Source organism: Agelaius phoeniceus, chromosome 22 (genome assembly GCF_051311805.1).
Source record: "Agelaius phoeniceus isolate bAgePho1 chromosome 22, bAgePho1.hap1, whole genome shotgun sequence".
Taxonomy (NCBI): domain Eukaryota; kingdom Metazoa; phylum Chordata; class Aves; order Passeriformes; family Icteridae; genus Agelaius; species Agelaius phoeniceus.
Genome location: NC_135286.1, coordinates 3,960,077 through 3,984,228, shown reverse-complemented (window position 1 = coordinate 3,984,228; position 24,152 = coordinate 3,960,077). Strand labels below are relative to the sequence as shown.

Here is a 24,152-nt window from a genome sequence, read left to right as displayed (position 1 = left end):
TGCAAAATCCTGTTAGGCACAGGCAGCCTGCAGATCCCGAGGCAGAGCAGAGCCTGCTGTGTTAGTGGTGGCTCTGGCTCTGCAGCAGGGCCAGGGCTTTCCTCAGTGCTGGCTGCCCTCAGGGTGCTGGGGAGGGCTCCAGCACAGCTTGCCCCTGCACTGGGACTCCCCAGCTCTGAGATTTGTTGCTCTTTGTTTTGGGTTCAGTGACCCTCAGGCTCAGTGTTCATGCCTTTGCTGTTTGAGTAATTGGAGAAGTGTCTAATCCTCTTCTCCACCGATGTCACTGTCATGCAGCCTGTGATTAAACAGGCTGTCAGCTGCTGCTGTTTACAGATAACAATGCTGCTTTCTCTCATTCCTACACTATCAGGCTCATTAGGAAGGTTTATGGATAAATTAGTCAGTCTGGGATTGAATAATGTCTGAAAAGTCCTCAGTTCCACTGAGGAACTGCATCTTCCTGCTCTGGGTAGCCAAATGTGACAGTGACCTGAACCACTGCATGGGGCACAGGCCAGCCCCACACCAGGGTGACCCCTAGATCTGGAGCCTGACTGCTGAACCCATGTGGGCTCTCTTCAAGGAGACTCTTCCAGGGGTGAGCCCCCCACTTCTGGTACCAGGCTGGAGACAGCAGTCAGTGCCAGATAAAATCCTCTCTGATGCTTCAGTACAGCAGATTCTGCAATACACATAAAAAGAGGCTCTTTTCCCACTCTTATTGCATGAAACACTCATACATTTCCAGAGAGGGTTCCTGGTAGGCTTGGTGCCTGGCTGTTCAATACAGCAGGAACAAACTGCAGCTGCAGATGGGAACAGGTTGTTTCTGCCATTTGTTATTTTTTTCCCCTAATTATGATGCAGATTGGATGCTCTCTCCAGCATTCCCTCCCTTTCTGTTTATTCAAGCAGGATTTTTGTGAACCTATACACCAATTTCTGTCTGGGCCTGGAGTGCCCCATTAGAATGGAGCAGAATTTATTGCTCCCCTGAGCTGCAGCTCTTTCCCCAGTCCCCTTCCACCACTGGCCAGAGCTGAACTGGGATGGGAGCAGGCTGGGATATGAGGATCCCCTCTCCAGCCTCAGCACAGGGCTGGCAAGACCCCCATGCAGGTATCCTGGGGGATGGTGTGGCTGGCAGCCTCTCTGTCTCTCCAGGGCTGCATCTCACCCTGGCAGGGTGGCAGCAGGAGCAGAGGAACCTGCAGGCATGGAGAGCTGTCCTGCTCTCTGCTGAGCACTGAGCAAGCTGTAATTACTGGAGAGCTTTCAGGGAGCTGGACACACCATGCTGGTGCCTTATTTAGAGTCTGCCCAAGTGCTGAGTCTCCTGGAGTGCAAAATGCATCTATGAATTAGCCACAGCTGGATTCAATTGCTAATTATAATTTGCAAAGTGCGTTCCCTTCTTCTGTCACGGACAAATGAAAAAGACTCACTCTGCATGACCTCCCCATCACCCTCACCCTGTGACTGGGGGGGAGAACTGGTGGATGTCTTGTGCTGATTGAGTTACCAAGTGAGTCCTGAAGTGTCTTTCCTCATCAGTGTGCCACACAAGTTGCATTTCTGATTTGCCTGGTGAGTAAGAGCCAGAGCAGAATCACTGCAGGGAAATCCACAGCAGTTCAGTGCCCTTGTTGTTAAGGAGCATTTACTGCCACATTATTGAGGGGCCAGGAAAGTCAGAAATCTTGGTAATGCATTTTAAATGATGATCAGCACAAAGATATAAACATGAAAAAGCTCTTAATAAATCGAGGAAACACCATGAAACTGGGGAATCCAGGCCCAAGGTGCATTGGCACTTTGGGGTCCCCCTTTGGGGTGCACAGGGGTGCTCTCCTCAGGAGCAGTGTGAACCAGACTGGCACACTTTAGTCTTCAAATTCACCAAGGTTTGGGCTGCAGGTGCAGTGCAGTGCAGCTTGGAGCTGCTGAGGGAGGTCAGGGAAGCACTCAGGCTGTGGAGGGAGCCTGGCACCAGGGCAGGCTCTGGCCCTTGCTGTGGCCACTCTGGAGCTTCTTCCCTGGCACTGAACCCTGCACACTCACCTCAGAACCACACAGCCAGCAGGACCAGCCTAAAAAACACCTCTGACAGTGAGGGATGGCCACATGCTACAGATCCCTCAGTGAAACAAAACCAGCCTGCTGTAAAACCATTTCTGATGTGACTGAAAATAAAAATCCTGATGACAGCACTTCGAACAGACCTGCTGCAAATCTCTGTGAGTGGATTTAATGAAACCAGCCAGGAAGAGAAGGAGAGCAAATCAAAGGTAGGACAACTTCTTTGTTCAAATTACTGTAATTGGTACCAAAATTATGTTGGTGGTTGTTTGCACCATTATACTTGAGGTACATCTTCATTTCTTTCTCAGTTCTCAGAGGTGTTTCTCCCTCAGTTCTCACTCTGCACCTCTGCCTTTCAAGCAGAGCAAGTGAAGCCACAGCAGAGGGGAAGAAGCCTGTGGGGTGCTGGAATCCTGCCCTGTGCTCAGGGCAAAGCATCTCTGAGGGGCAGCTCCTGCCTCTTGGGAAGGATGAAAGTTTGACAAGAAAGTCTCACAGTTATGTATGCTTGGCAGAAAGATTTTTGAATGTAGAATCTGAAGGATAGAAATGAAAGCAAGTTTTGATATAGAAGAAAAGAATTGCTGAGCCAGTCTCACTGGATAACCAAGGAGGCAAAGGGAGTGTTAGTTAGAAGGGGTTTTTATGGCTTAGAGCAAAGGATAAACCCACCCCAAAAAAGAAGATGTTTTTACCAAGCAGAAAAATAGCACAGGCAAACAAGGTAGCAAATGTGGCAAGTAAAAAAAAGTCTCAGAATTTTCCACTGCAAGAAAACTGAAAAACAACTTCTAGCTTAAACTGTAATGTACTAACTTTTAGTGATTGGAGAATAATAACATGAATATGGTAATTATAGTAGTTATGATAGGTTATAGATAAAAGTTCAGGTATAGATTGGTTCTACTGTATTGAGATGCTCAGCAAAGAAAAGTATAGAATGCATTGTGACCAAAAGAAAAGTATATAATGCAATGTAACCAAAACCAAAATATATAATGTATTGTAACCAAAACCAAAATATATAATGTATTGTAACCAAAACCAAAGTATATAATGCATTGTGACCAAAAGAAAAGTCTATAATGCATTGTAACCTAAACCAAAGGGTCTCCAGGCCTGCCTGCAGCTGGAGCTGACAGCTGTAGGCACAGGTTCTGTCCCCCACCACCCTGGACTGCTGTAATGTCCTGGATGTAATAAACTGCATTTTGGAGAGCAGCCTGGAGTCCCACATCCCTCATTTCAGCTCTTACACCTGCCTCCTCCAGAAGCCTTCCCACTATTCCCAGGAGAGCAAATCCCACACACAACTCCTGAGCTCAGGGCCTCCGTGTGCCCTTCAGGCTCTGTCACCAGGCTGTGACACCTGGATCCCTCCTGTCTGGCTCTAATTAGCAGCGTGTGGTAATTTGTCTCTGGCTGAGTTGGAATTTAACACCGGGTGCATCCGTGCCCCAGCCAAAGGCAGGGTTCATGCTGATGATGACAGAACAGGGGATGACTTACATAAGTGTAATGATGTTATGCTGCCTGGAGCTCTGGATTTTCTCAGTATATGATGAATGTGAGGCATTTAAAAAAATTAGACACTCTATTTTACATTATTTTCTAGAACGTGGATATCTGGGGGCTGCCTGGAAATCCATTAGCAAGAAATGTAAAGATGCTTAAAGGCATTTACCCAGATTAGCTGTGTTTATGCAGTCAAGGGTCTTTTATGTGATTACCTTGAAAGCTAAAGAACTGCTGCAAAACATTTCTAGTGCAGACATTGTGAGGCAAAGAGTACAGATCTGACACAAAGACAGAGCTGTTAAAAAAACAAGTGCACAGCTCTGGTTGCTTTGTATTTGCAGACAAACAACCCAGAAGGCAGAAGGGTTTTCTCTTTGCAGCCCTGAGGCCGGGCTGTGCAGCTTTGAGCAGGAGATTTTTGGGAAGTGTGGTGGTGTCTGCAGGGGTCTCAGGGCAAGGGAAGAGATGAGAATCTTGACTTTATGTTTCAGAAGGCTGATTTATTATTTTATGATATATATTATATTAAAAGAAAATTATACATTAAAACTACACTAAAGAATAGAAGAAAAGGATTTCATCAGAAGGCTAGCAAGGAACAGAAAGGGATGAAAATAAAATCTTATGACTGACTAGAGAGTCTGAGACAGCTGGACTGTGATTGGGCATTAATTAAAAACAACTACATGATACTAATCACAGATGCACCTGTTGCATTCCACAGCAGCAGATAATTATTGTTCACATTTCATTTCTGAGGCTTCTCAGGAGAAAAATCTTGTCAAAAGGATTTTTCACAAAATATGTCTGTGACAGGGAAACTTTACATTAAATTCCTTTTTCACTGTGATTTGTGCCAGTTAGCAGGAGGGGATGAGCAGGGCTGGAGCACTGTGCCACAGGGAAGCAGTGGCTGAGCCCTGGCAGCAGCTGGGGGTGGCACACTGCTGAGGTGCCACTGGGACAGGATTGTCTGAGCCACTTTTCTCTGTGGATATTCCCTAAAGCCAGGCATGCTTGTGCTGTATTGCTGCTGCTTCCTCTGCTCTGCCTCTGCCCTTGTCACAGCAGAAGGCCTGGAGTGTGTTTGTGTGACATGCCAAAAGTACTACAAAACTGCAGAAATCCTTTGTTTTTATTGTACAATAATAATTGCGAGTGTGGAAGAGAAAGGAGAGGTGCAAAAGCTTCCATGAGGCTTTTTTTTTTTTTTGCCCCATCTTTTGTCAAGGATTGCTCCTTCAGCTCTACATTGAGGCCTGCATCCTCATGGCTCCTTTGTCCTTTAGCATAAAAAGTAATTTGTCAGCAAAAGAAGTAAAGTTTTGTTTTTCAGTACCGATCTGGCTGTCCTCCCACTGAGACTTTCAACTCTCTTTATCTCAGGAATTGATGGTCTTGGTTTCTGATTCTCTTTCCTTGGTGTTTGTATTGATTTTTTTTTTCCAGGAGGGTTATTTTCACTGTGGTGTCAAAACTATCTTTCTGTCTGCACTTACAGCAGGTAATAGCTCAACTTGGCCAATTACACATTTTCTGGGCTAGCCCTGCTCTTTGCACAAGTTCCCCTGACAATCTGGAGCCTGGCTGACACGATGCCTTTGCTTTCCCTTTGCTCTTGTCTCTGCAGGCTCCAGGCAGGAGTGGGGAAGGGCATCCCAGAGCTGGATGTGAGCAGCAGAGATTGTGCTGTTTGTGAGGGTCCCCAGGATGAGGTGAGAGATGAGAATCTGACTCCGAGTTCTTAGAAGGCTGATATATTATATTATATTATATTATATTATATTATATTATATTATATTATATTATATTATATTATATTATATTATATTATATCATATCATATCATATCATATCATATCATATCATATCATATCATATCATATCATATCATATCATATCATATCATATCATATCATATCATATCATACTATATCATATCATATTATGCTATACTAAAACTATACTAAAGAAAGAGAAAGAATACATCAGAAGGCTTAACAAGAATGAAGAATAAAAACTTGTGACTGACTCAGGGAGTCTGACACAGCTGGCTGTGATTGGCCATTAAGTAAAAACAATTCACATGCTGGATGAACAATCTCCAAATCACATTCCAAAGCAGCAAAACAGGGAGAAGCTGAAGCTTCCCAGGAAAAGAAATCCTGGCAAAGGGATTTTTCAGAAAATATCATGGTGGCAGAGATGCCCAGACAGCCTGGTGTTCCTCTTCCTTCACCTGCAGATACTGGTCCCTTGTTGTGGGCTGTGCCATCCCAAGGACAGCATCCCTCCATCCTGTCCCTGCTGTGGCTTTGGGAAGAAATCCAGTAGAATCCATTAAAGGCTGCTCTGTTTCTCTGTTTTCTTCACACCAGCAATGGCTTTGTCATGTGCTGCTGCTGAAACAAAATTCATGAGAGCATTTTCCCAAAGCATGATACTTAAAATCTTAATTAAAATACCTCTGGCTGTTCCACTACCAAGATTTTATAAGTGCTTGGAATAATATTTCAGATAAATGGATAAGCTGTGTGCTTTCAACATGACAGACCCTTCTTTTAGTAGAACATATCTAACATAAAATCTTCCATTTACTTCCAAAATCCTCTTCCCCTGCTTGGCTCCTCAGTGACAGGAAAGTGTTCATGCCTGTGGAGCCTGGTGGTGAATGGAGCTGTCCCAGGGGTCTGGATTGATTTGCTTCATGACATTGATACCTTCCACTGTCCCAGCAGCAAGACCCAGTGTGTGAATACTAAAAGGAAGCTGCTGTGCCTGGAGGCAGGCAAGCCAGATCCTGTATATTACACTGTGAGAGTTGTGTGTCATATTAGAGCAATCTGCCTTTAAAGGGCATCTTTCAAGCACAAACTAGCTTTTTCCCACACTTGAGTGATCACACAAATAACTGTGATTAAAGGTCAAGTGCCTGGGTTTTTCTATTTTACTCCTTAAAAATTTATATGTGAAAGAAAACCTAGAAGTTAACATAGCATGAAATTGTTATGCAGTTCTGAGCCTTTAACGACAACTAAATATCACTTTTCTTCCTGGGTGGCTTGAGAAATCTTCAGTAATAACGGGTCACTTCTTTTGCTTTCCACTTGAGGAGGATTATAAATAAACCCTGTCTTTTGCTTCCCTGCTCTGTAACATGAAGGAGGGAGGGTTCTGATGGTGTGAACACGGGCCCCCAGCCAGTGTGGCTGTTCCTGGTCTCACCAGGAGCTCCTGGGCTGCAGGTGCATGGCAGGAGGGGCTCCAGGGCTGGTGCAGCAGCTCACCAAGCACTGATCCATGCTGAGCTGTCCTAGATGGGAAGAACATTGATAAATGGATTTCCTCCCCAGTAAAATTAACACAGAGAGGAAAGGTAATGACCATGTTGAGAAATGGAGAGCTGGAAACATCCTCTGGCTCCAGATGTCCAGCTGGGCTTGGCCTGAGGTCTGAGCACCAGCTCCTGTGAGCAGGGCTTGGCATGGGCTACCAGAGCCTGGCTGGGCTGTGCTGGATGGGGGCTCAATGCTTGTAATTTATACTGCAATATATATATTTTACATCTGACACATAATCACAGCAAAAGGAACATCCCACAGGAATAAATGTTTGCTTTGGTATCACAGCGTCTGCCATCAGGGGGAAAACCAGCAGGCATTCAGTCTGACTCAACTTTGCAAGAACCTGCAAGACCTACAATTAAATAATCAAACCTTGTTGAGTTCCGTCCCCGATGCAGGAGGCTGCCAGCAAATACCTTGGCTTTTACACTACTGAACCAAAAAAGGGATTTTACACTCCTAAAACAAGCCAATAAACGCTGGATCGTTAAGGCTTTGTGCTGTGGTTTGCACACCAGCATGAGCACCAAGGGTCAGTCCAGCCCTTAGAATCCCAGGGCTGTGGCTGGGGAGGTCACTGGGAGCTGTGCCGTGTCATGTTTGTCTCGTCAGCCCCTGGCTTTGCTGCTGGTGTTGGTCTAAAGCCACTTTCAGTGAGCTTGGAGTTGTGATCCATGCAGCCAAGAATTGAAGCATTGCCTCTCCAGCCCAGGCAGCCACAGCACTGTGCCGGGTGTGGGTCTGGCAGGACTCGCCCTGCCCGGGCTGCCTTTCCTGGCTTTTCTCTCTGGGCATTTTTGCTTTCACAGCAGCTGCTGGGCTTGGAGGACCTCGCCATGAAGCCGGGAAGAACATTTCAAGACAGAAAGGCAGGACAGAGGGCTCGGCAAAGCCGACATTCCCGGGCAGGGATGAGACTGCCCCGCTGCTCTCCTGGGTCCTGAGGGCATGAGGGGGAAAAGCGCCGCTGATTGCGGCCGCAGCATCTCGCCATCAGCGAGGGCAGCAGTTCCAGCAGCACAAAGCTCAGCACGGCCGTGCGTTCCCTCAGGATCCCGCCCGGTGACCGTGCCCGAGCCCGAGCCCTCACGGCGGCCGCCCTCCCTCAGCCGGCTCCAGAGTCACCGCCCTCCTGCTTTGGCCCCGCCCCTTTTCGCCCCTCCCCTGCCGCCCATTGGCTGCGCGGGCCGAGGCCCCGCCCCGGCGGCGGCGGTTGGCGCGCAGCGGCGGCGCGGGGCGCGGAGTCGCGGCGCCATGGAGACAGCGCTGCTGCTGCCGCCGCTGCTGCTGCCGGTGCTGCCACTGCTGCCGGTGCTGCCGCTGCTGCCCCTGCTGCCGCTGCTGCCCCTGCTGCCGCTGCTGCCCCTGCTGCCGCTGCTGCCCCGCGCCGCCGCCGAGCAGGGTGAGCCGGGCGTGGCGGCAGCGCCTCCCGATGCTCCGGCGCCTCCCGGTTCTTCGCCACTCCCGCGCCGTGTCCCCGGTGCTCCGTCACCGCCGTGTCCCCGGTGCTCCATCACCGCCGTGTCCCCTCGGCGCGTCGGCCCCGGCTTTGGTTGCCCGCGGCGGGTCGCGCAGCGCGTTGCGGTACCGGGAGCGGCCGGCTCGGCTCGGCGCTGGGGTCGCTCCGGGGCTGGCCGGACGGGTTGTGGGGCGGGTGTGCCGCCGCTCTCCGGGGCGCGGAGATCTGCCGGAGGAGCGGGAGAGGACGGACGGGTCCTCCTCATGGAGTGACCGGGTCAGCGCGGGGTGTCCCGGTCCCCGCGATCCCCGGAGGCACGAGGCAGCGCGCTGCCAGTGCCGTGACACGGTTCGAGCCTGGGGTCCGTGTTCGTGGGGACTGCGCTGCCACGGACGGACCCCGTTGGTACCGGAGGCGAGAAGAGCGTCCCGGAGCATCCCGGAGCATCCCGGAGCGGTGTCAGGGATGTGCCGGCCGAGGATGCGCCGCCGCACCCCTCGTTCCCGGTGTCCCGGAGCATCCCGGAGCGGTGTCAGGGATGTGCCCGCCGGGGATGCGCCGCCGCGCCCCTCGTTCCCGGTGTCCCGAAGCATCCCGGAGCGGTGTCAGGGATGTGCCCGCCGGGGATGCGCCGCCGCGCCCCTCGTTCCAAGTGTCTGAGCCCGAGGCTCAACCTGCCGCTCCGGGGCTGTGGCTGTTTGCTGGCTGTGGAAGGATCGTGAAGCTGCGAACTGAGGGAAATAGCTCTTCCTGTCAAAGACAGAATTGGCTGTTTTGTGGGGAAAGGGTGTCATTTGCCAGGGAAATCCTTCATTCAAAGCAGCTGCTGGTGCCTTTCGGGTCCAGCATCCGCACACTGTGGGCATGGTACAGTGGCAGTGCTGTCTGTGGTTATGGTACAGTGGCATTGCTGTGGTGTCCCTGGGGTTGCACATTCCTCAGGGCATTGATCAGGCACCTGCGAGCTTGTTCTGAGTGTGCAGTGACAGCTCCGTGCTCACACGGTGATGCTATGGCTGCTGGAGACCTGGCACAGCATGCCACTAAGCTTCCCAATGCATGGACACGGTGGGTTTTACCAGCTTTTTTTTAACCAGCATTTCCTGTGTCAGTGGTTTTCCTAACACGCTGTCTTGCCTGCAGTTGTCCTGCTGGACTCCAAGGAATCGCAGGCGGAGCTGGGCTGGACCTCACACCCATCCAACGGGGTAAGCACGGGGGTGGGACTGTCCCTCTGCACCGCTGGAGAGGGTGGAAGGCTCTGCCAGCTTCTTGGTGCTCAGCAGCAGCCTGTGAGAGCTTTGTTTACACGGAGCTGGGGTGGGGCTGGCAGCCACGGGACCTCCTCATTCAAGGTCGATGGGTAGCTTGGCATGATCAGTGCCAGGAGCCTCTGGGAGCAGAGCAAGGAGTGAGGTCCCTCCTCCAAGGGGATTTTACACTCCTAAAACAAGCCAATAAACGCTGGATCGTTAAGGCTTCGTGCTGTGGTTTGCACACCAGCATGAGCACCAAGGGTCAGTCCAGCCCTTAGAATCCCAGGGCTGTGGCTGGGGAGGTCACTGGGAGCTGTGCCATGTCATGTTTGTCTCGTCAGCCCCTGGCTTTGCTGCTGGTGTTGGTCTAAAGCCACTTTCAGTGAGCTTGGAGTTGTGCTCCTTGCAGCTTTGGGTTCATTTTCCTAAATGGAAATAAAGCGTTCAGAGGGAAGAGTGATAGGTCTGGAGTCATCTGTGTGGCACAGCTGTTTGTAGAAGGAACTCTGTTCTGGGTATGTTTTGACTGTTTTGCATAAATTTACCCCCAGAAAGAATTGCTCTGGGATATTGCCAGGTTGTCATTCAGGCTGTGAGGGTTGAATCATCATTTCACTGATCAGAAATCTCTGCTGATAGCTTTGGGGAAACCCTGTTTCACTTGTAGGATTGGAGGATTTGTCCTGTTGTAGCTAAAACTTCTCCTGCCAGAGAAGCTGCTGCTGTTCATGAGGGCATTTGACATCCTTATGTGATGGTGTGACTGGTGTCCTTAGAGATGGATTAGAGATGGATTTCTTGGAAATCTTGGATTTCTCTGGGTGGCCCAACCCCATCCAGCATTACACTGTGTGGATGCACCTTCCCAGGGACAGAAAATCTGAGGCGTGTGTGGGAGATGAAGGCTCCGGCTCCTCAGTAGAGGATGCTTGATCAAAGCAGAATCAAGCTTTGTTTTCCAAGACCTGCTGCCTTTCTGGTTGCATCTTCACATTTGTAGCTCTGTGGAGAGCTCAGGTGTTGGGTGGTCCAGGAGCAGCTGGTGGGTTTGGTGGGCTGAGGACTTCCAGTGCCTACAGCACCTTCCCAGGGATGGTGAATCTGAGGAGTGTGTGGGAGATGAAGGCTCTGGCTCTTTATCAGATGATGTGTCCAGAATCAAGCTTTATTTTCCAAGACCTGGTGCCTTTCTGGTTGCGTTTGCACATTTGTACCTCTGTGGAGAGCTCAGGTGGTCCAGGAGCAGGGTTACTGCAGCTGGTGGGTTTGGTGCCTACAGCATAATGGTGGGGAGGCTGTGGCAGTGCCATTTATGCTGGTTGGTGTGTCTCTGCTGGGCCAGCTCCCGAGCTTTGTGTTCTGTCCCCAGTGGGAAGAGATCAGCGGCGTGGATGAGACCTACAAGCCCATCCGCACGTACCAGGTGTGCAATGTGATGGAGCCCAACCAGAACAACTGGCTGCAGACGGGCTGGATCGCCCGGCGTGACGGCCAGAGGATCTTCATCGAGCTCAAGTTCACCCTGAGGGACTGCAACAGCATCCCTGGCGTGACGAGCACCTGCAAGGAGACTTTCAACCTGTACTACGTGGAGTCCGACTCCGACCTGGGCTGGAGCGTCCATGAGGGGAAGCACACCAAGATCGACACCATCGCTGCCGACGAGAGCTTCACGCAGGGAGACCTGGGCGAGCGCAAGATGAAGCTCAACACTGAGCTCAGGGAGATTGGGCACCTGAGCAAGAGAGGCTTCCACCTGGGCTTCCAGGACGTGGGTGCCTGCGTGGCGCTGGTCTCCGTGCGGGTCTACTACAAGAAGTGTCTGAGCACGGTGCAGAACTTGGCCCTGTTCCCCGACACGGTGGCAGAGACGGCCTTTGTGACGCTGGTGGAGGTGCAGGGCACCTGTGTAGCCCATGCTGAAGTGGATGTGGATAACCCCCCTCGGATGCACTGCAGCGCAGAGGGAGAGTGGCTGGTGCCCATAGGGAAATGCATGTGCAGCCCTGGCTTTGAGGAGAAGGATGGGGCATGCAGAGGTAAAAGTGGCCATTGGTGTCCTGGCAGCTTTTGTCTGTGTCAGTTCATGCTGCTGCCAGAGCTCTCTGGTGCCTGAGCACAGTTTGGATAACTGGAATTGTCTTTTGCAGCAATATGTTTGTTTGGGTGATGGCAGCTCCCCAGTGAAGCACCAGAGCTTTGTTTGGAGGGTGGCATGGGGCTGTTCTGCAGCATGGTGCTGCTTGGGCAAGATGTGTCAGAGTGGGCTGAAGGCTGCTGCCAGACCTCTCTGGTGCCTGAGCACAGTTTGGATAAGTGGATATTGGATATTTGGATAAGTGGAATTGCCTTTTGCAGCAGTATTTTTGTTTGGGTGATGGCAGCTCCCCAGTGAAGCACCACAGCTTTGTTTGGAGGGTGGCATGGGGCTGCTCTGCAGCATGGGGCTGCTTGGGCAGATGTATCAGAGCTCTGGATGCTGTCAGGCATTTCCCACAGCTTTATCTGTAATGTTAAAATTACTCTAGAACATTAATATCCCTATTGATACGCTTTGGACATGGTTTAATGATTTGGTGACTTTACAGCTCACAAGGTTGTGTTTAAGGGCAGCTGCACAAATGGATGCACCCTCTGCCTTAACAAGGCATCCCACTAATGAACCTGGGGCTGTGACCACTTCCATCTTCCTTTCAAAGGCAGGTGAGAGCCAGGTGTGGGATGCTGGCTGTCATGCTCTTCCTCAGAGGGTGCAGCCTCTGAATGGAGAGAGTTGCTGGGCTAATGCCACCCCTGGGCACCTTCTTGCCAGCTGGGACCTGGGAGAGAAGGTGAATTCTTCAGTAAATCACATCTGAAAAGACCCTTTGCTGTCCAGATGATGCCTTGGATGTCTCCCTTTTCACCTCACAAACACATTGAGAGGAAAAGAGCTAAATAAGTCCCAGGCAGGTGGAGTTACCTGACACTGGAGGCAGGAGGTGCAGTAGGAGATTGAGCTTTCTGCCCTTCAGGAGCACCTCCAGGCTTCTCACTGTGCTGGAGGTTCTGCCTTCCTCCTGGTGGTGGGATGCCCTTCCCAGTGCTCTGGGCAGTGGCTTCTCCTTAAGAAGACCTTATTAAAGCTATCAAATTGAAATCTCAGTGCTGTTGATTGCTTCAGTGGCTGCATGGCAGCTTGCCATGCTTTCCACATCTGTTTGGAGTGGGGATTTACATAGTGAGTCCCAGAAGGCTTTTGCTAATGTTTCAGGTTTCTCTGTGTTGAGTTTAAATAATTCATATTCTCTGAGGAAAAATATTTGAAGTAATTTAATGGACATAATTAAGTTTCTCTCCCCTCTCACAGAAAGCAGGTCATTAGTCATTCTCTGTGGAGCAGCGTCTGATGTCTGGTCAAATATCAGAAAATAGTTTTTAAGGGTTGAAAGTTTTGGGTTTGTTTGCAGCCCTGCATTAGCATAGTGCTAAGTGAATAGCTTTAAAAGATTCCTGATGAAAGCTATGGAAATTCTTCAATGAGGACAAAAGCCCTTGAGCTGGAGGCAGGTGGATGCTTTGGGAGTTTGGGGGTGTAAAACCAGCCAAGTGATGGCACAACACACCTGGCACCAGCACTGTGATCCTGTGAAGGCTTTGGAGGGTTCAGAGGGTGTGAATCCTGCATGAAACTTCTTGGCCACAGTCTCTTTTGCAGCTTTTGTGGGCCTTGAGAGCTCTGGGTGGTGGAGTTGGGGTGGTGGGGGCTTTGCTGGTGCCTGTGGGGTGGCATGGGGGCCAGGGTGGTGGCAGCAGGACTGTGGTGGTGGCAGCAGTGGAGGAAGCAGGAGATGAACTGGTGAAGGTGTTTAACCTTGGTGGCAGAGCTGGTGTCCCTGTAACCCTGATTCAATTACTGAAAGCATCCTGTACCAAGAGAAGGTTTGTGTCTCCTCGCTCTGAAATTAGGGGAGATGACAAAAAGGACAATAGGATTTCTGACTCTGCTAATTCTGGCTGCAGGAAAGCTGAGTCTTTCCATGTCCATCCTGTCCTGCACCACTGCTCCAGCACTCCTGACAAGTTTGCATGTTTCTGATGAATTGTTTTGGTGTTTGGTGGAGTGCAGCCATCTCTGGGGTGGGACTGCACAACTTTAGTGCCTGTTTAACATCCACCCACAAGGAACAGGAGAGTTTGTCACTGAAAATGCACTCAGACTTGTCTTGTCTGATGTATCTCTGTAGCCAGCTGCTGCTCTGTGCTTACTCTGACCATAAAACCCATTCCCAGCAGATGCACAGCAGGCAGTTGGGCAGTCCTGTGCTCTGTGCATGATCCCTTGTCCATCCCTGTTTTGTTTTCACTTGCCTTCTCAGCTTTGATGTCCTTTTGCCATTAATTTTGTCAGGTGTGAGCTGTAGCCCCTTTGTGCTGTTGTTTTGTGGTGTGTAGCAATAGTTTGTGTGTAAATGAAGCCCTGATGTGGGGGATCTGCCCGACATTTTCATTCAAAGTTGTCTCCTCCTGCTTCCTCTCTTCTATCCAATCCCTAGTAATATCTGCAAGGAGAATTTCAACAAAGCTCAAGGTTAATATTTACCAGCCAGATTTGCTGCAAATGAGACAACTTAAACCAGACATTGCATTAATATGATGGAGGGCAGTTACCAAAAATAACTGCCAGCCACTCTTCTTTGACTGAAACAGTAAATTTGTGCTCTGGCAAAGTTTCCTCCTCAATTCATTTTCCTCCACTTCTGACAGCCCAGGCAGGGGCCAGCTCTGCCCTGCTGCTGTGTCCCATGCTCTGCTGCCCCCACCAGCACCTGGAGCCCTGCTTGGTCTGGTCAATGATGGTCTAATTAGTGTCCCTGTCCCTTGGCTACATGGGAATGACATCACTGGAAGCAGTTTTCGAGTTGGAATAGTTTCTAGTGCTTTGTCAGGATTTTTAAGTGACCTTTCAAAGAGATGAGGGTTGCTCATCTCTTTAAAACCTCACACAGGAGGTGGCTTGAGGGACAGCCTTGTCCACAGGTGCTGTTTGAAATGGGGAATAACAGAAATTCCCCCTCCTAGTCTGCATCACTGGGTGGATTTTTGAGCAGCATGTTGAATTCAGCCTGCTATGGACAAGACACAAGGAAGATTTATTTGTACTTCTCTTAGGGAGAAAGCAGAGGTTTAGGGTGGGAGTGGGATGTGGGGTGAGTCAGATGTTCTTCTGTCCATTGGATGTGTCCCACCACAGCATTGTGTCACTGCAGTGTCCTTAGGTGGAAAAGAAATGGTTCCATTGAAAGTTAGAGGAATTTAAAACAATAAGTGACAATATTTTGTCATTTACTGCAAAGATACCTCCTGAAGCCCGAGGTCTGCTTTTCTGTTTAAATAGAAAAAAGATGGATCCAAATGTACAGCACTTGGAGCTTTTGATTTGTTTCATCTTTTATACATTAGCTTACAAACCTGTAAGTGCTCCTGGAGTGTTCTTTATCTGCTGACTGATGCTGGAGGATTATGCATACATTTATTTTTCCTCCTGGGGCTCTGCAAGTTGCACAAAGCACCAGGTTTTGCTTTCATCACAGATGCAGCCACAGGCATCCCACAGTCAGGCCCTGTGCTTGCTGCTGGGTGGAACTGGAGGGAATTCCAGAGGAAATTCCAGAGGAATTCTGAAGCTGGGCACGTGGAGGGGAGGTTGTGAGGTGGGATCAGCTGGGTGCTGGGTGCTGCTGCCCACCAGCCACGCACATGGGGCAGCAAAATGAGTCTCTCATTTTTGCTGCTGTGTGGAACTGGAGGAAATTCCAGAGGAATTCTGGAGCTGAGCACATTGAGGGGAGGTTGTGAGGTGGGATCAGCTGGGTGTTGGGTGCTGCTGCCCACCAGCCACGCACATGGAGCAGCAAAATGAGTCTCTCTGCAGTAATGGCCAGCCTTGGAGGTGTTCATCATTTGGGATTGCACGTTCCCTTGCTGCTCACAGTGTGTCTGAAATAATTCTGCCTTTGGAAGTCGTGACAGATCCACACACAAATCGCTCAATTTCATTTCAGAGCAAGCTGCTCTGACAATTACAAGCATCACAAGTTGTTTGCAGGATTCCTGTGAGGTTAAGGTCATGGATATCTGGCTGCTGGATGAACGTGTTGGATGGGCTGTTGAAATCCAGAGGGGACGTGTCTTGCCCGCAGCTGAGGGGGTTTGTGTGAGCCAGAGTGCTCAGCAGGCTGCTGCAGAGGCTGTCCTTCTGTCTGTCTGACTGGTCAGCCAGTCCTTCACCAGGAGCTGCTTGGTGCCTGCGTTAGGGAGCTGAGAACACAACAGTGAATTGCACTTGGCTCAGCGGATGTGCCTGCTTCAGTGTGTCCTTGAGGAACATTCTGGCATAAATAGCAATGAGGTTCTGTCAGTCCTGGCTGGATTCATCAAATGCACTCTGGTAGATATTTCCAGACTGTCTTTCTTCTGGACTAAATCGCTAAATTTAATTTCTGCTGTTAAGAGTTTGTTGTTGGGGATGCACAAGGATCTTGCCCTTGGACACAGGTTTTTGTTTTAGTACTCTACAAATTATTTAACAAGGACAAAAATTACAGAGTAGCATTGTTTAGAGGTGTCAGAATTGCTGGCAATGTGTTGGACTATAGGCTGCTTGTTAAAAACCAGTTATTAAAAACCTCCAAACTGTGTGGAAGGCTTTTGGATTCTCTGGGGTGGTGCAGCCCAACATTCCCATCCTGGCAGACATGGAAGCAAGGTGAGCCTGACTCAGTGCTTGCACTGATTGCTCCTCATGCTGACTTTGTCCCTCTCACAGAAGCACAGAGACTGGACATGAGTGCTGTCCCTTCTCTCTGCCTGCAGTATTGATCACATCTGGTGCACTAAGGCAAGGTGAGACCCCAAACTCAGTGTGGAGGGGGCAGGAGCCTCTCTGCCACCCAAGGATGTTTCCAGCAAGGCTCTTTGGCCGCCTCAGTGCAGCACTGAAGCTCTGTTCTGTCAGTGATTTGGTGCCCTGTCTGGTTTGGGCAGCCTGTCTTTGTCCATGGGCACTGGCTGTCCCTCCTTGGGGCTGCTGTCCCCTCCTTCCCACTCTGCTGGCCTGAGGCATTTTGCCTCTGAAGCACTGATGAAATGTTTGGAACATAATAAACAGTGACTTGATAATGGGATTTGGATGGATGGAGTAGGGCTGTGCCAGCCTGGTGCAGTGAGGGGTCAGCAGAGCTCCTGTGAGGGATGCATTGTGAACAATTTGGGTGACACTGGTGACATTGCAGGTTTGAGTGCTGCTCAGGGAGGGCTGGAGGGGCCCAGTGCTCCCAGTCTGCCCTTTGCTGGGAGGGGTTTGGGCTGTCAGGCTGCCTGTGGTGCTGTCCTGGTTCTTGCTGTGGCACCCCCAGTGCTGGCTGCCTGTTTCCCCAGCTGTGGCTTTCCTAAAGAGCATTTTTATGAATGTCTGCTTCAACAGAGAAAATTAACACACATTAAAGCAGATGAACTTTGTCAAATACAATTCCAGGACCAAAACTGGAAAGGAATTGATTTTGGAAGACAAGCGAGTTGTAGTGTTAATTATAAATGCCTGTATAGGCATTTTGAGTGAGGCTGCAGCTGTTATTAATTCATGCTGGCACACACAGCACTGCTGCTGGTAGGACTTCACTGGGAAGGGAAATGGAAAGCTGTCCTGTGCCACTGGAGTGGGAAACCATGCATTTTCTAGGTCTGCATCCTCAGTTACCCCTGCTTTCCCCATGGCACAGGCTGGGAATGAAGAGAGGACGTTGCTCCCTCCAAAAACACCCTGTCCTGCCTGAGGAGCTGTGTCAGATGAGGGGCTAAGAGGAGCCTTTCCCAAGGCTGCTTCATGCTGGGTAATTAGCCAAGCTGCCTCAGAAATGAGTGCTGCTGGTTTGGCAGTGTTACACAGAGGGGAATGTGCTCTCCCTGGCAGGGACAGGATCATAAGTGTGATCCTCCCTGCTTGAGGAGCTCCTGTGGTCAGCATGGTGGAGCTGGAGAGAGGCAGTTGATCCATCTGACCCATCTGACTGCTTCTCTTTGGCTCTGGGACAATGAATCATTGAATTTCATTGTTTAATAATTTAGTTGTGGTAGCACCAGAGGACCAGGAGCAGGATAGAAAGCAGTGTACAAAAAAAGAGAATTTCATTCTATAAATTGATGACCTGATCCCCTCAAGAGCTGTCACATACCCACTGCAGAAATAAGCACTGTGAAATGACAGGGACACCTAAACCAGCTGGAGACCAAGAAAAACACTCGTAGGATGAGGTGGAAGAGGGTGGGAGTTTGTCTGAAAAAAGAAACAGAGACACACACATGATGCATCACATGTGCTGGGCACTTCTGTTCTTTTCAAGGGCAAGGTTTGGACAGCCAAGGGAAAAAAATTAGCAATAAAGCCCATGGCTCCTCGTGGGACACACTCACATGGGGTTGTGGTGCCTGCTCCTGGGACATGCAGATTGGGGCATTTTGTGCCAGTATTAATGTCAGGCACTTCTGTAAACTTAGTTCTGGCTGTTAGAAAACAGGGTGGACTATTCTGAAAGACACTTCTAATTGGAAATATTCAGTTTCCTGCCATGAGATGTCAGATTTGTGTGACAGCCACTTCTGAGGGATGGGGTCTGGGTTTAGTGCTTGGATCCCATCATGTTTGTAAACAGGATTGATTTTCCTGTCTGATGCAGTGATATTTCTGCCCTGTGGGGTGGTCAGTGCTGCCTAACTAAAGGAAAAAGCACACTGTGTCTCCATTCTATGAGTACACTACAAGTTTTGATTTGGTTTCTCAACTCTGAAGAGAGAACTGGAAATTTTGGGAGTAATTTTAACATTGGCTATTTTTCCCTAGTTTATCCAGCACCCTAGACAGGGAATGACATTACTGTGAAAGTCAGTGCAGAGCTACACAACCCAAATGGGTAAAACCCAGGGACATCTTTTTTTTTTGGTGCCAGGATCATGCAGGTGCTCAGGGAAAGCAGCTTAGAGGGTGGTGTCTGCAAAGGAGGCTCCAGGAAACAGGGAAATGCAGTCATCAGATGTGTCCCTGTGTGGGTCTTCCCTTAACAGCCTCTCTCTCTTTCAGCTTGCCTTCCAGGGTTTTACAAGCTCTCCCTGCGTCTCCCTCTCTGTTCTCCATGCCCTGAGCACAGCTTCACACATGAGGAAGCCTCCACCTTCTGTTTGTGCCAGACAAATTACTCCAGGTCTCCTTCAGACCCACCATCTGCCTCCTGCACACGTACGTCTCTGTCTGTCTGTCTGCCCAGGCACTCTGTCTGTCCTGCAGTGCCCAGAGCTGTGCCTGCCTGCTCTGTGTGCTCATCTCAGTCTGTGCTGGGGGGATGCTGCACTGGGGAGGGGATGCAGGGGATGCAGGGGATGGAGGGGCTGTCCCTACAACCCAGCCTGGTGAGGCAGATGTGCAGTCAGGCTCACAGACTCCCTGATAAACTGGGGCACTGTCATTTAGTCACTATAATTCACAGGTTTTAATTAAATGGCCTCTAGTTAATTGGACTGGACTCCAGCTGCTCTGGTGATGGATGCTGTCCAGCTGGCAGCACAGGGATGAGGAGCCCTCCATGTCTGCAGAGCATGGCTGGGCAGTGTCTGACCAGGAGTGGGCTCCCGGGGCTGGTGCTGCTCAGAGAGGTTCTGGGACCAGCCAGGTGCTCCTCATGCACACTGTGAGCTGTGGTTTGTGATGCACACACATCCCTGCAGCTGGCATCCTCTGTCCCACATCCCACTGTGCCTCTGTGTCCCCTTGTACCACCCCTGGCTGTCCAGGACTGTGCCCTTGTGCCAGCCCTGGCTGTCCAGGACCTCTGTGTCCCCTCGTGCCACCCCTGCCTGTGGCTGTCCAGGACTGTCCCCCTGTGCTCTACCCCCAGCACCTGCTCTGCTGCTCCCAGAGAGGACCTACAGGTTTGTGATGTGTTCCTCTTTGAGCCAGGTCTTATGACTCTCAGAGAAACCCATCACACCCAGCTCAGCTACCCCAAATGGCATAAAATTACCAGGATGGCTTCTGAGGTAGTGTTGGAAACAGAAAAAGGTTTAATAAAAGGCAAAATAACAAAGCTCTTAGAGAGAAAAACCGTGCCAGGTTTTGCAGGGGCAAGAGATTATCGCTTCTGCTAAAACACCCCACAAAAGTGATTATTTCCTTTGTTCTTTTCCTTTTCTAGTGAATTAACTAAGTGGGAGCTCTTGGCCTCTGTCCAATTGGACAGCCCCAGGTCTGAGGTGAAGTCCAAACTGGGAGAGAAACTTGTGGCCTTTTTTTCCTTTTGAAGCAGACAAAGAATAATTCAGTCACTCCGCCAACAGGGAGCACATTCCCATATGTTTACCCCAACACCTTTGCACTGACCCTCTTTTCCTTGCAGGCCCCCCCTCAGCCCCCAGGAACCTGGTGTACAGCCTGCGCCAATCCTCCCTGGTGCTGCACTGGAGCGCCCCGGCCGACGCGGGCGGCCGCAGCGACCTCACCTACAGCCTGTGGTGTGCCCGCTGCCCCACGGTGCCACCAGGGCACTGCCAGCAGTGTGGCACCAGCGTGGGCTTCGTGCCGCAGCAGACGGGGCTGGTGGAGCGCACGGCCACGCTGCTGAACCTGCTGCCCCACGTCACCTACACCATCCGAGTGCTGGCGCAAAATGGCGTCTCGGCCGTCAGCCCGCTGGGAGGCCAGCAGTACGCTGAGGTCAACGTGTCCACTGGGCACACAGGTAGGTGACACTCTTGGAATTTACCAATATAGCTGGATGGGACGTGCCTGAGCTTGTCTGGCCTTGCTGCTGAACTAAATAGTGGCATCTGTGGTGTTTCACCCCACAGACACTTTTGGCTGCCTGGGTGTGTGGTGTTTCACCCCACAGACACTTTTGGCTGCCTGGGTGTGTGGTGTTTCACCCCACAGACACTTTTGGCTGCCTGGGTGTGTGGTGTTTCACCCCACAGACACTTTTGGCTGCCTGGGTGTGTGGTGTTTCACCCCACAGACACTTTTGCCTGCCTGGGTGCTGCAGTTGGCACATGGAGACAAGTCCAGGCCTGCAGGAGCTCTGGTGGTGCTGGGATGGAGCTTCCCCCCATAACAGGGGCTGCTCCTGGGGTTTCCCTCTGGCAGAGAAGCTTTCAGGCCATGGTGAAGGAAAGGAGTCGGTTCTGATGGAGGCTTTGGATCCAGAGCTTTATTCTGGCCCTCAGGCCTCTGAATGCAGCACCAGCTCCAACAGAACTCCCTGAGCCCGTGGCTGCTGCTCCTTTAACCCCGGGGAGAGGGGCAGGGAAGGGGCAGGGAGGCACCAAGCAGGGACAGGAGGGGAGGGACAAAGGGACAAAGGACACCTGGATGGCCCAATGCCCCCCAGGGGTAGAGGGCATCCTTTGGATCTGCCAATCACTCGAGGCCCTTCTGGAATGCCAGGAGTGCCAGACAGTGCTGGGAGGGGAGAGGAGAGGTGACTGACACACCTGGGAGGGAATTATCAGGGGAGGGACCCGAGGTTCTGGGGTAAACCCTGAAATCACAATGCAACAGCACACACGGGGACAGCTCCCTGCTTTGTCCCCCTGGGGCTGCTTTGTTCTGGCATGTCATGTCTGACACTTCTCTGGGAGGCAAGGTGTTGTTGGGGAAGATGAAACAGGAAAGCCTTATAAATATGATTGCCTGGCAAAAGATTTTGAGAATATGGAAACTATAAGCAAGACTGAAATGAAAGCAAGCTTTGAGATCCCTCAGTTCCTGAACAACTGGAAAACAATGGCATGGCCAGCTGAAGGTGATCCCCTTTGGATCAAACAATCCCCTCTGCTTGCAGACAGGCCCAAGGCTCAGAGCAGACCCTGCCAGCTTGGCAGAAGGGCCCAAAGAGGAGTTTTTAGGGTTTAAAATGTAACCCAGTGTGGTAATGGAATGATTCTTATAGGCTGTATGGAAATGCTGTAGGATTTGTATCTTGGACTAGATTGGTTAGTGAGAATTAGAATATTCAGCACAGAAGAAGATTGATGGTATTGTAATGGGAACCTCGGTCTGTTACCCTCTTACTCTCTCTCCCCCTCTCTTCTCTCAGTCCTGCTCTGAGCTGTGGCTGGCAGCTCCCAGCAGGGCCCTGCACCCAGGCCCTTTGCAATAAACCCCAAGTTCCCAGCCCTGGCTGCAGAGATCTCTGCTCTCTGTCCATCCCCACCATCCCACCCCCATCACTCCTACACAAGGAGTGAGCCTGGTGACAGCTGAGCTGTGAAGGGACAAGTCTGCTCTGAGATCTGGCTGCAGTTTGAATTTATAAATCATAAAACCCCCTTTGATGAAACAGCATTTCCAGCTCATTCATCAAAAAATCGTCCTTAAAATAGATAATTCAAATGTTGGCTATCATTCAGAAACAAAAAAATTGATTTCCTCTCTCTATCCTGTGCTGGTCTGTGACACAATTCTTACTGTAATTGTCTGTTCCCTCCATTTTTATTCCCTCAGGTGAGGGGAAGTGAGTGCCCGTGCCTGTGGACAGGTCCCTGACCAGAGGGGTTGGCTCAGGAGTCCCTCCTGAGGTGTTGTCTGTGCCAAAGGACAGTCAGGTCCCTCCTGTGCTGTTGGCTCTGCTGAAGGACAGTCAGCTCTGGCTTGTCGTGTCCTTGTCCATTCCTCTGCAGTTACATTATTAATTTGCATGAAAACCCTTTCCCAAGCCACAGTTAATGGAGACAGATGATCCTCAGGTACCTCTTGGCAGAAAGTGGCCAACAATTTCATCTGAAGAGATTAAACTTTGATCTTGTTAGAAATAATTTTCCCACCACTTGATCAAATGGTTTTTTGTGCACGTTGCTGCTTTCTCTTCCCTCATGCCATAATCCCTGTGGCTCCATTGGGGGATGCTGTGCTGCAGACTGCTCCTCAGCTGAGGTGTCACTCCTCATTAGAATCTTTGCTGTTCAAGGATGGATTTAGCTCTGGGAAGATCTTCTGCCTCCTGAGCTCAGGCCAGGGGCACAGAGAACAGGCTGGGGTGTGGTGAGCTGAGAGAGGTCTGGTGAGAAGCCATTCCTCCAGCCTGGTGCAGGCAGAGGGACCTGGAGCTGTCACCTTGTCTGGGGCCCAGGTCTGAGCTGGCACAAGCTCAGGTGTGGGCAGTGAGTGCCCTGTTCTTTTAGGGAGCAAAGCAGCAAGTCAGTGATGCCAGCCATGCCTTGGTGTAAGAGCCTAAATGAGGGATGTGGGACTCCAGGCTGCTCTCCAAAATGCAGTTTATTCCATCCAAGGTGTTACAGCAGTCCAGGGTCGTGGGTGACAGAGCTGTGTCCACAGCTGTCAGCTCCAGCTGCAGGCAGGCCTGGAGACCCTTTGGTTTAGGTCCCAATGCATTCTATACTTTTCTTTTGGTTACATTGCATTCTATACTTTTCTTTTGGTTACAATGCATTCTAGACTTTTCTTTGCTGAGCATCTCAATACAGCAGAACCAATCTACACCTTAACTTTTATCTACAGCCTATCATAACTACTGTAATTACCATATTCATGTTACTGTTCTCCAATCACTCAAAGTTAGTACATTACAGTTTAAGCTAGAAGTTGGTTTTCAGTTTTCTTGCAGTAGAAAATTCTGAGACCTTTTTTCTACTTGCAATATTGGCAGGTTTGTTTGCCTGTGCTATCTTTCTGCTTGGTAAAAACATCTTGTTTGAGGTGGGTTTATCCTTGGTTCTAAGTCATAAAAACCCCTTCTAACTAACACACCCTTTGCCTCCTTGGTTATCCAGTGAGACTGGCTCAGCAATTCTTTTCTTCTATATCAAAACTTGCTATCATTTCTATTCCTTCTTCAGATTCTACATTTAAAAATCTTTCTGCTAAGCACACATATCTGTGAGACTTTCTTGTCAAACTTTCATCCTTCCCAATACCTTGGCTGCTCAGAACAGCTTTTCCCCTGGGGAAGGGGGAAATCTCAGCCCCTTGCTCGATACCATGTACTCCTGAGGGAACTGAAATGCATGTCAAGAATGTGGATAATTAATCCTGTAATCTGCTCAAAATCAATGTCTCTTGTTGAGCTGTCAAGTCTCCAGATGCAGGTGGTGGCTGGGAATTACCCAGGCAGCTGAGGCTTGGAAGTTTCTTGGAACACTGACAGTTTTTATTGCTGAGGGTGCCAGGCTGGGGCTGCCCTGCCCTGGTTCCTCTTGCCTCTGCACCATTGGCAAGGGGTGACAGTGATGGTTAACCCATTCCTATCAGCAAAGAAGGGGAGAGTTGGGGAGAAGTTGTGTCCTGAGTTTGCCTGTCAGACCTCACTGCGAGGAGGGGACCCTGCGTGGGCAGGACACGGAGCCACAGCTGGCAGGGACAGCCTGGGCAGCTGCTCCTTGGAGCACATGGTTCCTTGGAGTCCTGACTCTGCAGCCCCTTGTCACTAGAGCCCAGCACAGAGGTGCTGG

The 24,152-nt window shown here is 50.3% G+C and overlaps 1 protein-coding gene across 1 annotated transcript in view; it reads left to right on the top strand.

Moving 5' to 3' along the window:
• The first annotated feature begins 8,162 nt into the window (after positions 1 to 8,162).
• Positions 8,163 to 24,152, top strand: part of EPHA10 (EPH receptor A10) — a 33,888-nt gene continuing 17,898 nt past the window's right edge. Inside the window, exons 1-5 of the mRNA XM_077189564.1 lie at positions 8,163 to 8,349; positions 9,550 to 9,614; positions 11,032 to 11,701; positions 18,778 to 18,933; positions 20,087 to 20,428. Coding sequence (XP_077045679.1) covers positions 8,202 to 8,349; positions 9,550 to 9,614; positions 11,032 to 11,701; positions 18,778 to 18,933; positions 20,087 to 20,428 — 1,381 coding nt within the window. The 5' untranslated portion in view covers positions 8,163 to 8,201. The remainder of the gene's footprint in view (positions 8,350 to 9,549; positions 9,615 to 11,031; positions 11,702 to 18,777; positions 18,934 to 20,086; positions 20,429 to 24,152) is intronic.